Raw genomic sequence first — 12,750 nt, forward strand, 5'->3', positions numbered from 1 at the left:
TTGTGTAGCCCATTTCATTCTGAAATTCAGATTCGATATACATGTAATTTTAAATGATGAAGTCGCCTTGGTGTTCAATAATTTATTTACACGGCACAGTTTTTGCTGGCTCCGCCCATCGGTGTATCTCCAGTTATTGTACACTTTACTTCAAAGGAAAACACCGCAGCTATGATACAATTTACTTTTATAAAAAAAATTGTATTTTCCAGATCCTAATTGTTAAAAGAGTTGAGATGATGCAGAATTGGTAATAAAATCATTTAAATTTTTAAACCTATAACTTTTTAATGGCTTTTACTGATAGAATCCACTAAAAGAAAGGCAAAGGATATACTGGAGTATGTCATGTCATATTCTAAATATGAGTAATACTTGGAAAATGATACACTGCTCCTACGTTTTGCCTGTGATGGGGCCAATATCTCAAAGAATATCAACTCTGTGAGAGGAGTTTTTAAAATACTTGTACCAAGGAATTCCCTCCCAGAAGATGTGGAAGATATCAGCATGTCAACAGAGGATGAATTTACATTATTTTTTTTACATTGGTATATTCAATTTCTCACTCTTAAGCAATCCTACTGGTATACATCAAATCTAATTATAAGTTATTCTAATTTAAATTCATTTAAAACTTTTAATTTAGGTGATGAAAGCAGACCAGTGCTTGAGAATTTGGTGACGGAAACATTTCAAGAAATGAAATACTTACAAGAGAATGGATTTGAGTTAAAGTAAAAAGAGGTAGAACTATATATTATCTTTTAATAATAACATCATGAAAGTTGCTTCTAAGAATTTTTAGAAATAGACAAATAGTCACTGTATTAAAGTTACATGTACATTATATGATGTCATTTTATACCAAATTTTTAAGGATTATTACATGTGATTGGAAAGCACTTTCAATAATAAGAGGGATCAATGGGGCCCAGTGTCAGTACTTTTGCATGTGGTGCCACTGCTCTAAGAAACAGATATGCGATTTCAGTAGTAAGTACAAGAATCACATTATCAGTCTCAAAATATTGTATTATTCTTTACTTTACATTCAATTCCAAGTTTCATTTAACTTTTTTTAGTTCCTTCATGGCCAATTCAAAGGAGTCCTGAAGAACAGATAAAGAACTTGCCAGGAAGCACCTTTGGATACAAGGAGAAAGACATGTGTCCATTCATTCCATATGGTGATATGCCAGTTGACGACCTTCATCTTCGGATTAGGATATCTCAAAAACTCTTTAACCAGGTAACAGTTATTAGATTTTTTTCCAGACTGGTATCATATATGTCTGTAATTTAAGCTAGTGTAAGTGCATTCATAAGTTCATAACATAACGGATAATGCACAAATTGTTTTTTTAGGTTGTGACATGGTCCATCGACCAAAAATCTGAAGATGATCTCTGCAAAAAAGCTCAAAAGGATTGGCATTTCCTTCAGAATTTGGGAAGAAAAAGGAGATGACAAGTTAAACACAAAAGTCAAAAAGTGGTCGCAGCCAACGGGTAAGATGGTATAATATATGTTTTTTTCTCAAATAAAAAATGATTTAATTTTGTAACTTATCAGATGATAACAAATGGCTTTTTCATATACAGCCTATCTGATTTATTTTCAATAATTTGAATTTTTTTAAGGAGATGACTTACGAACAATCATCCATAAAATGCAGCTGTCCAATGTACTGGACGATCAAAGAGACCGCCGCTATGTATACGTCAACAGTTTAACAGTAAGCCAGCTGAAAAATGAGCTCTCAGGTAGAGGACTGGACAAAAAGGGGAAAAAGTGTGTTTTGGTTGCTCGATTAAAAGAAGCAATAGGAAGCAACACAAAGGTTTGTTAAAATTCAAGATCTATTAATTCAGTTGTATAACATTTCAATACAAATATATATGATATTACACTTTGTAAATGTAAACAGATAACAAAAGTAAAGTCAATCTTCATGACATTGAAACATATTTCAACGGAATGAATGTACAAGTCTTTAAAAAATAATTGTAAAAACATTACATCTATAACAATTTGGTGTGAAGCTATTCTTAAAAATATCTTTCCAGATACAAAAAAGTGTCACTCGAGGCTGCAAGTATCATATGAATTATCAGATGATGAATGCGAGCAAGATTTGGACATCGATGCGTTGCAGGAGATCTGGCAGGGATTTCATGAGCTAATGGAAAGTCTGCGGGTCCTTCCAAACTCAGTGACCTACAAAACAGGCAAAGTATTTCGAAATGATGCTAAAGAATGGGCTACAAATTTTCGCAAACAAACTTTTGATGAAGATGTCATTCCTTATATCCATGGTAAGAACTTACACACACACACCCTCACACACTTTAATATCCTGTTCTTACACCCCCCCCCCCCATTCATGTTTTTATACATATAATTCAATTTCTTATTTTAAATCTTTTAAAATGTTAATTTCAGCCTTGGTGTACCATGTTCCACAATTTCTTGACAAGTTTAAGTACTTGCATGATATTGGAGTTGCCCAAGTGGAAAGAAAGAACTTTGACCACAGACAAGCCTACTTCGGAAGTACAAACAGAAATTGGGGCAGAAACCGGCAGAATATTTCAAAACAGGTATGTACCTTGTTATGTTCTACAACTATTAGGTCTTCTTTCTGAAATAAAAAAAAGCATCAGCTTAGTTTAATAAGTTTAATATTTTTTTCTTTATCAGATCCTTGAAAGAGAAAACCGGATGCTCTGGTCAGATGTGGAAGAAATTAGCAGAGTAAAGAGGCCTTATGTGAAGAAAACAGACACAGTCAATAGCTAAATAGTTAATCAACGTCAAATTGTCTATCATGCAGAGAATTTTACTTACTTTTTCTTGCTACATCTCCAGTAACTCTATTCCTCCTCGACCTAGTGAAGGTAAAATAAATCCAAGCAGGACCAAGGATGTTTGTGATGGTTGGTGTGCATGTTTGAGGACGTTCCTCTTCCATGCCAGCTCAGCTACATCTTCATGATATAGAAAAATAACATTTTATTTGTTCATTTCCAGGTTTTTTTGAATATAAATTGAATGGATGTATATACAATAGTTTCTAATAAAACATGGTATCTTAAATGTATTAGCCTATTTTATTTTATGTTCAAGCTTGCATTTCTCTATCTTATTCTATTTTAATTTAGTTCCAAAAAAAATTATAACATTTGAAATTATTGATGTGCTATACTTGTAATTTTTCTATAATGAAACGCAGTCATTATAATAAGGTTTATTAAAATGAAAACAATTTCATCCTATTTCTGCCTACCGTCAAATTTTGAAGATTTTGTTGATAATGTAATTTACTCCCTATTTCTTTCTGAATGTTATCTACATGCCTGACATTGAAAGTGACTATATAATACCTTGCACAGTTTTTTGTGGCAATATTGTTGCCTGGCCTTATATCCCCACCATATGTGGACATATTCCCGTTCTGAGACATATGTTTCTGTTGACGTCTTGTATCCTCGTTTCATCCAATTATTGCCAAGGATTAATGAAACCTCATCTACTGTGAGGTTACAATCAACATTTCCATTGTCCTTGGGAATCTTTCGAATTTCCTCACGGAAAGTGGCAGAAAACGTTTCAGCAGAAATTGGTACTTTCACAGTGATTCTGAATTGGTGTCCTATGCTGCCTTCCGGGGTATACCTTACATCCGCAAGACTGTCAAAAATGGATTGTTTTAGAGACAAGATTTCCATATTGTCGTCAGACTTCGGAAGGTCTAATATGTCCCTATTTAGTATGCAAGAATTGGGGTTGTTTATATTTCTCCCGACAAATGATTGGAGTTCAGGGTTGTGCTCGGCCGAGATCCATGTATCCGGACCATTCCAGTCTTTCCATTTCACAAGATACTCTTTGTCCCCGTTCGCTCCACGCACATCTAGTATGTCCTCAACTTCCCACAATTTCTGAAAGAATGTTTTATTATAGTTTTAATGCGATACCCAATCTACATGGAAGTGGATCTAACAGAGAAAGAGACTGGGTAATAAAAAGAGAAACAAAGCAAGGAAAAGTGAATAAACTTGATTATATTAATACTTGGCTAATCAGTTCAATTATTTAAAAATAAGTAAATGATATAGAAATATTAAAATCTTGTAACACCCTACCTTCTTGAAATTAATTTTAATGAAACAATAAAAGCGTATAGAAGTTAAGTCTAAGCTAAATTTTCTTTTTGTCAAGTCCCCCTCCCCTCCAGGGCACCTTATGATACAGACAAACATCCGTGTTTTAGTGAACTACCCGTTTTAAGAAATTATATATAATTTTTTGTCGTTTTTATGAGATATTTTTTGTTAATAACCTGTCCCAGCTTTGACTTGAGAAGGCTGCTACTTGCCTCCGTGCCTGAATATTCTATCATCATCAAGAACTTTCAATGCAGTGATTGCTATTATAAATGATATTTATTCAGATTCGTTAACATATTTAACAATAATAATAATTTATTTTTACCTCTTGATTTCTCTGCTCATGCCTAAAGTTTACGTTCTCTTCCCATTCTCCGAATCTTTGAGGCTTTTTCTTAATTCTTTTTTCCATTGTCTGATTGTTTTCGTTGTCCTGTCTACAGCCTTGATAGCGTGCATTTAATCAAGCAGATTTTTGAGATAAGACCAGCAGCAAGAAAATTAGGTAATAAAACCATGGTAACACTGACCCCTGCAGGACGGACAGAGTAGCCATCGCTTATCAGAACAGCGGGTCGCTAATTTCTAACGGTTCTCCTACACTGCCGATTTTGGTGGGGGATTTCTTGGCATGGTATGACGCAAGGACAGAAGGAAGGAAGACGGACATGACAAACACTATATGCCCCGGCATATTCATGGCGGGGCATAAAAATTTCTTTTTCTTTAAATTAAAGAACCACCATCACCAGTTTTGGATATGATGAACCTTCTTTGCAAAAGGGTGGTTCAGATTACCTCAGAAATTTCAATCAGTATTTCAAACAACCAGCAAGAACCTTTTTTAAGAAACAAAATACAAAGAAAAGTGAGTACATTATTGATTTTTATGTCAACGACAACAACCATAAGTCTCTGTCGAGACTGTAGCTCTACTGGTTTATACTTAAAACAAAGGAAGAGAAAAGTAGCAGTTGGGACTTGAGACTTTACATCAGCAATAAATAGAAAAATGATCCTTGCCACTCATCAAAATAAGAACCGATGCACAAAATTATGTACCTTAGTGTAGTCTACTTGTGTGCCAAGTTGCCAACTTATATTGAAATGGTGCCAAGTTATATTAAAATCAGACCAAAACTGAAGGGGAAGTAGCATTTTGAAACAATTTCTCAGAAATTTCTATTTTTAGTAACCATTGCAACATCGTTCATTGAAATCAAAAACTGGTGCATAGAATTATGTATCATAGTGTAGTCTACTTGTGTGCCAAGTTATATTGAAATCGGACCAAAACTGTAGGTGGAGTAGCATTTTGAAAGAATTTCACAGAAATTTCTATTTTAGTAACCATTGCAACACCGTTCATTGAAATGAAAAACCGATGTACAGAATTATGTACCGTAGTTTAGTCTACTTGTGTGCCAAGTTATACTGAAATCAGACCAAAACTGTAGGAGGAGTAGCATTTTGAAAAAATGTTTACAGACAGACAGACGGACGGACGACGGACGCATTACTATCGCATAAGCTCTTCTGGTCTCTGACCAGTAGAGCTAAAAATGATTGTGTTGGATAGGAATAAAGAAGTTACAATTTTCTATTGGAAAATTTATTGATAATTCATTTAGAATTATTATAGATGTTCTCTTCTTTTATATGCAAATTTATGATTACTAGACACTATGTTTACAAATCTGGAAAAAAGTTTTTATTAATTTATTCACTCAAAAATTTGAAAATCAAGACAGAAAAGAAGATAGACCACTGATACTTCAATATCCAGAATGGCCAGGAGATTCTTCAAATACATACTTGACTGAGGAATTGGATCCTTACATCCCCTTTACACAAAATCTACACACTCATTCGTGCATCAGTCATTACCAGTCATGGCTCCACAGCCAAACACTTCAATGTTGCAACAAGTAATGCCTCAAGATCCAAACACTTCTATTCCGCAACAAGTAATGCCTCAAAAGCCAAACACTTCTATGCCGCAACAAGTAATGTCTCAAGAGCCAAACACTTCTATGCCGCAACAAGTAATGCCTCAAGAGCCAAACACTTCCATGTTGCAACAAGTAATGCCACAAGAGTCAAACACTTCCATGTTGCAACAAGTTATGCCTCAACAGCCAAACACTTCTATGCCGAAACAAGTAATGCCTCAACAGCCAAACACCCTTATGCCGCAACAAGTAATGCCTCACGAGCCAAACACTTCCATGCCTTCTGTTCCAGATTTCTCGCCCAGGAGGTCGCCAAGATACGACACAGGACGACCAAGAAGTAAGTGCATAAAATTGATACTAATTTACATTTATTAATTTCTGAATTCTTTAATTTCATATATTTGTGAGATCATTTATTTCTTATGGTTCAGTGGTTGCAGAGAAGAAGCTAATAATGTTCCAAGGTTTACGACCGATTGACGATGAACGACGTACGACGACGGACGAAAACAGATAGGAATAGGTCACCTGAGTGACTCAGGTGACCTTAAAAACAGTTGAAACTGTGTCCATGTCCCCTTAAAAAAAGTAATTTGGTTTCTGGTCAAATTTATCAATACCATTTGAACAACGTCTCAGATAAATTTATTTCAACTTTACAGACCCGACTTCACCTCTGATACATTGTTTACATCAATTCATCAAAAATTAATTGATGTAAACAGGTTAAGGAAAATCACTAGATCCACCTTTATAGCTAGATTTTTTGTGTCAGAATTTCACGAGGAAGTTGTCGCATTATGAAGAGTAGTTGTTCCTTTTTACTGTATATCTTTGTGTTTTAATTCAAAAGTTGTACGTATATTAATACCGCGTTAACATATACCAGATAGGAAAAGAAGACATTTAATCTATCCTTTCAAGTTTTCTCTGTAAAATGAAAGAATGTCTTAAAAGCTTTTCAAAAAGTAAAAAAATACCATTCCTCATCTGCGTGTTCATGTGCAATGTCGTTACCGGAAATACTGTTTGTAATCTAAAGGCAAGATGCGGAGCAGGTCGAATCCGCATCTTTCAGTGAAATATCTATGGGAGCACATAAAATGCAATCAATACGTGAATTGAAAACTTAACATATAATATGTTTATATAAAAATAAAAAAGGTTGATAAAAATTGTTCGTTGTGTATCATAAAATGGCATACATGAAGATCTCATAAGAACAATGAAGTAATTTTTTTGTGTTTTTAATGCTGAAAAGGTGGTGGTGGTGGTGGGGGGACATTTAATGTTCTCTCTTTATGAAAAAAAGACAGCCAAAGGTTCCAATTCAAGCAAAAAAAATTAACCCTGGCAAAAACCAGAAAGGACAGCAAAAAAGAGGAGAAGTCCGTAGTGGGCAAGATGCTGGGAACAGTAATCAGGAAGATACGACAAAAAGAGCACAGGCTCTTTATCAGATAAAAAACACTGTTCAAGAGGGTTTTTCTTACTACTGTATTTATAGTTATCAGTAAAATGTACATGAATTTATAAAATAAAGAAGCACGCCCTCTTCTTCTTCCTCCTCCTCGCGATCTTCAATTTCCTATAAGTTGCACTAGGTCTTTGTAATACTAGTATTTGATAAGTATGGCTTTTTTGTCTGTTTTTATTTTTGCCCACTCCTTGGACTTTTAATCAGCTATAGAAGAAATCAAAGGAAATGAGAAAAAGTATATAATTTATATTCATTTACTAGTTCTCAAGTGTTCAAGAAATAAATGCATGGAACTTTTTCATTATTACTCAATTGCTGTAAGAATAAAACTTATGTATATAATCCCCACCCCTTCCTTCCATTGTTAACTTGGAAAATTTATTTAAAATAAAGGACGTCACTCCTGTAAAAAATCTTATTACAGTTATATATGGGAAAGGGCATACCCATGTCAAAATCCATTTCTTTCAATTTCTTCATCTCAGACTGACTGCATTGATAATTTCGGGTTTAGTTTTATTTTCTATGTTGTACGTTTTTCGGTCCTCTAATATAACGAATACAGGTTCTAAAAATTTGCAAAGTTGAACAGAATTAGATTTGGAACATTCTTTAAAAATATCATCGAATCGTTTTTGCATTTTGATGAAAAGTTTGGCAAATCAGGGTCTAGATTTTCCTCGGACAAATTACATGGTGGTCTCGTCTGGAAGGGGGTCAAGACTCAAGAAATATTCACAATCTCTGATGTTCATCCTCCAGTGTTTTTTTTTTTATTTCTTTATCCAGATTTGTGTGGTATAATTGCTCTTCCCCATCCTCGATGGTAAATATTGAATACATATTATTTTTCTTATCTATGAATGTAATATATAAAATGTTAGAAGATTGTATGTTACATAGAAGGAAGAAAAAAATTCATTAAATTTTAAACCTATATTGAAAGGCCAAAGAATTATATACAACAACCAAGTGCGAGGTTGCCATATTAATATAGCACCGTTAGGCAAAATGAGTCACTGGAACACACCATTCTTTGAGAAGGTAACATATAACTTCATTACCGTCTTCCTTGGAAGACGGTATTATATAGTTGAAGTTTTTTACAGTCTTCGGACTATGCACTTCCTCTCTTCTGTGATTGGTAGAAATTGCATGATGAGAAAATTTTCAATTATTTCATTGGTTGAAATACTGTTCAAGGCAAGGGAGATAAATGTCTGATGGTCTAATTTTCGTACGACTTAACAATTTTTCAATATTTCCAATCTTAAAAAAATGACAAAATGAACAACAAAATCAGCAGTTATTAATTCTGAATAACAAGAGTTTTAATAGCAATATCTAAACAGGTCTCTTTATTTTCATGAAGTTGCAAATAAGATTTGATTGTTATTGCTTGCTGGCTTTACAATTTGCATTTATTCTTTTCCCCTTATTTGTTTGAAGGTAACATTTAACGGAATCGGCCGGGGTTTGCCGAAGGTCTCTGTTAGTTTTCGGATATGACCGAGCGACAACCGCGATAGGGCTAAAACCAGTAAAAATCTAATGTAGAAATACGAAATCAAAAAATTCAAAAGAATTATACGACTTGAAAGATGTAGATTAGTTTACTGTTTAAAGTTGTTGCTAAAGACGGTAAGCTTTTTTAAAAAGCTCTACTTGTACTACATTACGGTCATTTGAAAGTAATTAAACTCTTTATTTCTAAATAAAAACGTTTCATTTATTTCTTCAAATAGTGTGTAAAATCCGTCTTGTCCCCTAATACTTCTTTGCACTCAGCATCATGCATGCACTACTCAAACCATCTATATCACATTCTACATCCTATTCAAGCACTCTGTCTACAACCAATCCCACCTCTCAATCTTCAACTACGCAAGTAACAGTACACTCTGCTTTCAATATCCCTCCCCACAGCCTTCTACATCATTTTTTGTATCTTTGACCTGCTCCCCGTAAATGTAAAAGAGAGGTCACCAGTATCTGTCAGAATAAAACAACCAACATGCAGAACCAACAATAAAAGTACACAGACTTCTTCCTTTGCTGTTGGCCTGACCAAACAATGTAATGGCTGCCTTTCGGAGGAAGAAAAGGGATACTGGGTCGGTTGTGACCATAAATCGCGCCGATGCCGTACTTGATACATGACCGATGTCTGAGTTTCACATTCCCAACAAGTCTATTCTTTAAAAAGTGTCCATCTCATTTGTAATGCAGTTTATTAGTTGTTTATAATTGGTAATTATTTGAAATTGTGCAATAAAAATACATATATGCACATTATATTCTGTATCAAAGACTTTTCCAGTTTGTCAAGGCTTCTACAAGCTTGATTTCAGGGCTTCTCTTTGGGTGCGGCTGGAGGTAGCCATTTCTTAGACATTTCACCTCTTGATTTGAGTATGAAGTCACACCCTTCCCCTTTACTAGGATGTCCTGATTTTAAAAGAAATTCTTAAATATTTATTTAATATATTAAGTTTCTTGTGACATTTCATTATAACTTGTCTTTGTAAAATAAAGGACAAACTTAAGAGCACTTACGGGTGAGGGACTCAGTGTCATTTACAAATGTGGAAACTTAGGATTGTGCAAATATTCTTATCAATGAGCCCAAAATTTCGATTTCTTGGAAGTTGTATTTATTTGTACCAAAATATAATGGTACAAACTTCAACCTTGCAGCTATTATAATGACTAAATTTTTTCTCCGAACACCACAAATGTAGGTGAAAATGCCCTCCTGATTGAATATGTCAATATGATGTAATGTACCTTAAGTATAATTATTTAATTAGATAAGAAGTTAATTCAAAAATTTATTATTTTTAATGATATAAAATAAATGATATCTATTTTATCGAACTTGTAATTTGGGGCCTTGACTCCACAGCACTACTGAAAATATCCATGTGCTGACGGTTGTTTGTCATTGCTCACACAATGTCTGACGTAGAGAAGTAGTAATTCATCTCCTTTATTTGAGAGAAAAGCAAAAGAATGATAAAAAAAATTAAATATTATGTACTTCTTTTATAATCACCTTACTTATATAAGTATCTGTGCCGAAAAGCATTATCTCTAGGAACCGGAATGCTTTGTGATGGTCATTACCATCCATACAAGATTTCAAAACTTTTGGCGTTCTGTATTCCAGCATCTTTGCTAGGTCCTCCCCAAGAAGTTCCATGTGAGCTTAATTATGGCTAAAATTATAATGATCTAAATTGTTCACATAAAAAACATGTGTACAATTTATATTAAGTAGATGACATATTAATATTGTAGGAATGGATGATGCTGAACGAATTATACTAGTATATCATTTATAAATGTACCCTTTTATTATAATATACCTTTCGTCATGTTTATTTCAAAATGACCTAGACCTGGCTGCAGAAGTATGTCTTGAAGTTCTGAATGTTTCCTAAAGACTCTTCTGGCGATGAGATAAAGGAGTCCTTCGCACCCAACAGCCGTCCAGGTTCTTCCTCTGCCTGTAGTCGACTCCTTTATGGTGGTCAGCGTAATAGGAACACGGATTGGTGGCCTGGCCATTCATTCATTCTGATGTTTATCTCTAAGATCAATTTGTAATATAAGTCACATAATCATGCTTGGAAAATTTGTATGAGATGTCACTTGCAGGAATACATAAAACATAGGATTTCTGTACATTACAATAACTCAAAGATCAAGGTCAATATTCCTTAATTTTATGAATTATATTTCAAAATTTGAATACCATGTATAGAGGCATATCAAATCTTCTAAATGTTACTTTTGAAGCTAAGATTTTCTTTTGTAAATCTCCTTTGCAAGTTAAGAATGAGGGTGTCTACTCATAGAGGTAATTTTTTTTTCAATTATGCAACACTGTGCCATGTCATAGATCAAAGTTCAACTTCATTCTAATTTTGAAAAGTCTATGAATTATAAAGGTTCAAAGTCTTTTTTTTTAAATTCTTTTTTGTCCAGAGCCATAAATAACATCTATGTTTCTGCTTGTGTAATTTTTTCTTCATATTTACTTGAAAGTACAATGTCATTGAAATCAGACTTCTTAGATCTGCACCGTATATACTATGTTGAGCAAAGGGTTTTCAAGATCTTAAATGGTTAATATCTTTATATATATTTTGAATAGTTTGACCTTTGACCTTTTGACCTCCATCTCAAAAGGGGTCATTTACTTACTAAGGGGTACCAGTGTACATATACTAAGTTTCTTGTCTGTCAAGCAAAGGATTATTTAGACATGGAATGAGTAATACTTGGTCTATGATTGCATGAGATAGCTGTTGAGCAACGTTACTCTTCCTTTTCCCAAATGGAGCATAAAATGTTGAAATCCTGTATTTACTCCCTAAAGTGCTTAAAATATGACAAGTTAATTGATGCAAAGCATCAAATCGGCCGCTAACATATTTAACATGTCAAAAAAGTACTTTCACAATTCAAAGCATTCATGCAAGAAAAGAACAGGATATTCAAAGCTGAAATTGTGATCATTTTTATTTCAGGCCGTCTTCAAAGCAAAAAAAATAGACAAATATTTTTAAAAATTTGATCGAAATTTGAGCATTATGCCTGCTGTTCAATCCAATTTAATGAATAAAATATATTTTTAACTAGAAATTTTAGTGCATTTGCTCATCCAATGAATTTATCGATGTAAAAAGTCTATGATGAATATGCATGGTATCGGAAGCAAATCGAAAGTGGGATGCCATGGGGTGGGCTAATGGAAAGGGGGGGGGGCTAAACCAACAAAAATGGTAAAGCCCATTTTCAATGCCTAAATAATGTATATATTTGCAAAAAAATGTGGGGGGAGCTACATATGTAACCCAATCCCCTGGTTCTGACGCCCCTTTCAAGATATACCACGTGCTGATACCCTGGTTATAATGCCTGGTTTCTGCAGAGTAGGCTATGCTGCATGGTGCGGTGCAAAAATGTATTAAAAAAAATCTTTGTGTCAGTCGTAGCTGTGGGATTTTCAAACAAGTTTTTACTAGTAGACCAATTTTAAAATTTTTTATTCACCATGCACTTTTACCACGTGCACGTCATTATTATCCGGAAAATCATAACAATTTCCTTTCGTATCTTACACATTCCCTGGATG

At 34.0% G+C, this 12,750-nt stretch overlaps 2 protein-coding genes and 1 pseudogene across 2 annotated transcripts; 2 read left to right on the forward strand and 1 right to left on the reverse strand.

Annotated features, from left to right (window-relative positions):
* The first annotated feature begins 307 nt into the window (after positions 1–307).
* LOC134277948 (uncharacterized) lies at positions 308–2,832 on the forward strand (annotated as a pseudogene).
* Positions 2,833–2,859: 27 nt separating this feature from the next.
* On the reverse strand, positions 2,860–4,802 carry LOC134277950 (uncharacterized). The gene is made up of 3 exons (XM_062760255.1): positions 4,498–4,802; positions 3,365–3,944; positions 2,860–2,990 (listed from the first exon to the last, which is right to left on the reverse strand). Exons 1-3 carry the CDS (start codon positions 4,582–4,584, stop codon positions 2,860–2,862), a joined length of 798 nt encoding a protein of 265 aa, XP_062616239.1. The 5' UTR covers positions 4,585–4,802.
* Positions 4,803–6,064: 1,262 nt separating this feature from the next.
* LOC134277951 (uncharacterized) lies at positions 6,065–11,216 on the forward strand. The gene is made up of 2 exons (XM_062760257.1): positions 6,065–6,464; positions 11,053–11,216. The coding sequence occupies exons 1-2, from the start codon at positions 6,065–6,067 to the stop codon at positions 11,214–11,216; spliced, it is 564 nt and encodes a 187-aa protein (XP_062616241.1).
* The last annotated feature ends 1,534 nt before the right edge of the window (positions 11,217–12,750 follow it).

This window comes from Saccostrea cucullata, unplaced genomic scaffold (genome assembly GCF_032062105.1).
Source record: "Saccostrea cucullata isolate Sc308-1 unplaced genomic scaffold, CSIRO_AGI_Scuc_v1 ctg6857, whole genome shotgun sequence".
NCBI classification, from domain to species: Eukaryota; Metazoa; Mollusca; class Bivalvia; order Ostreida; family Ostreidae; genus Saccostrea; species Saccostrea cuccullata.

Bases quoted from the DNA above. Each gene is read 5' to 3' on its own strand.
- LOC134277950 (XM_062760255.1), bottom strand. From the start codon at position 4,584: ATGGAAAAAAGAATTAAGAAAAAGCCTCAAAGATTCGGAGAATGGGAA. The intron at 3,945-4,497 runs GTAAAAATAAAT...ACATTCTTTCAG, and splicing joins ATGAGCAGAGAAATCAAGAG to AAATTGTGGGAAGTTGAGGA. The intron at 2,991-3,364 runs GTCAGGCATGTA...TATATCATGAAG, and splicing joins ATTATATAGTCACTTTCAAT to ATGTAGCTGAGCTGGCATGG.
- LOC134277951 (XM_062760257.1), top strand. From the start codon at position 6,065: ATGGCTCCACAGCCAAACACTTCAATGTTGCAACAAGTAATGCCTCAA. The intron at 6,465-11,052 runs GTAAGTGCATAA...TGTTTCCTAAAG, and splicing joins CGACACAGGACGACCAAGAA to ACTCTTCTGGCGATGAGATA.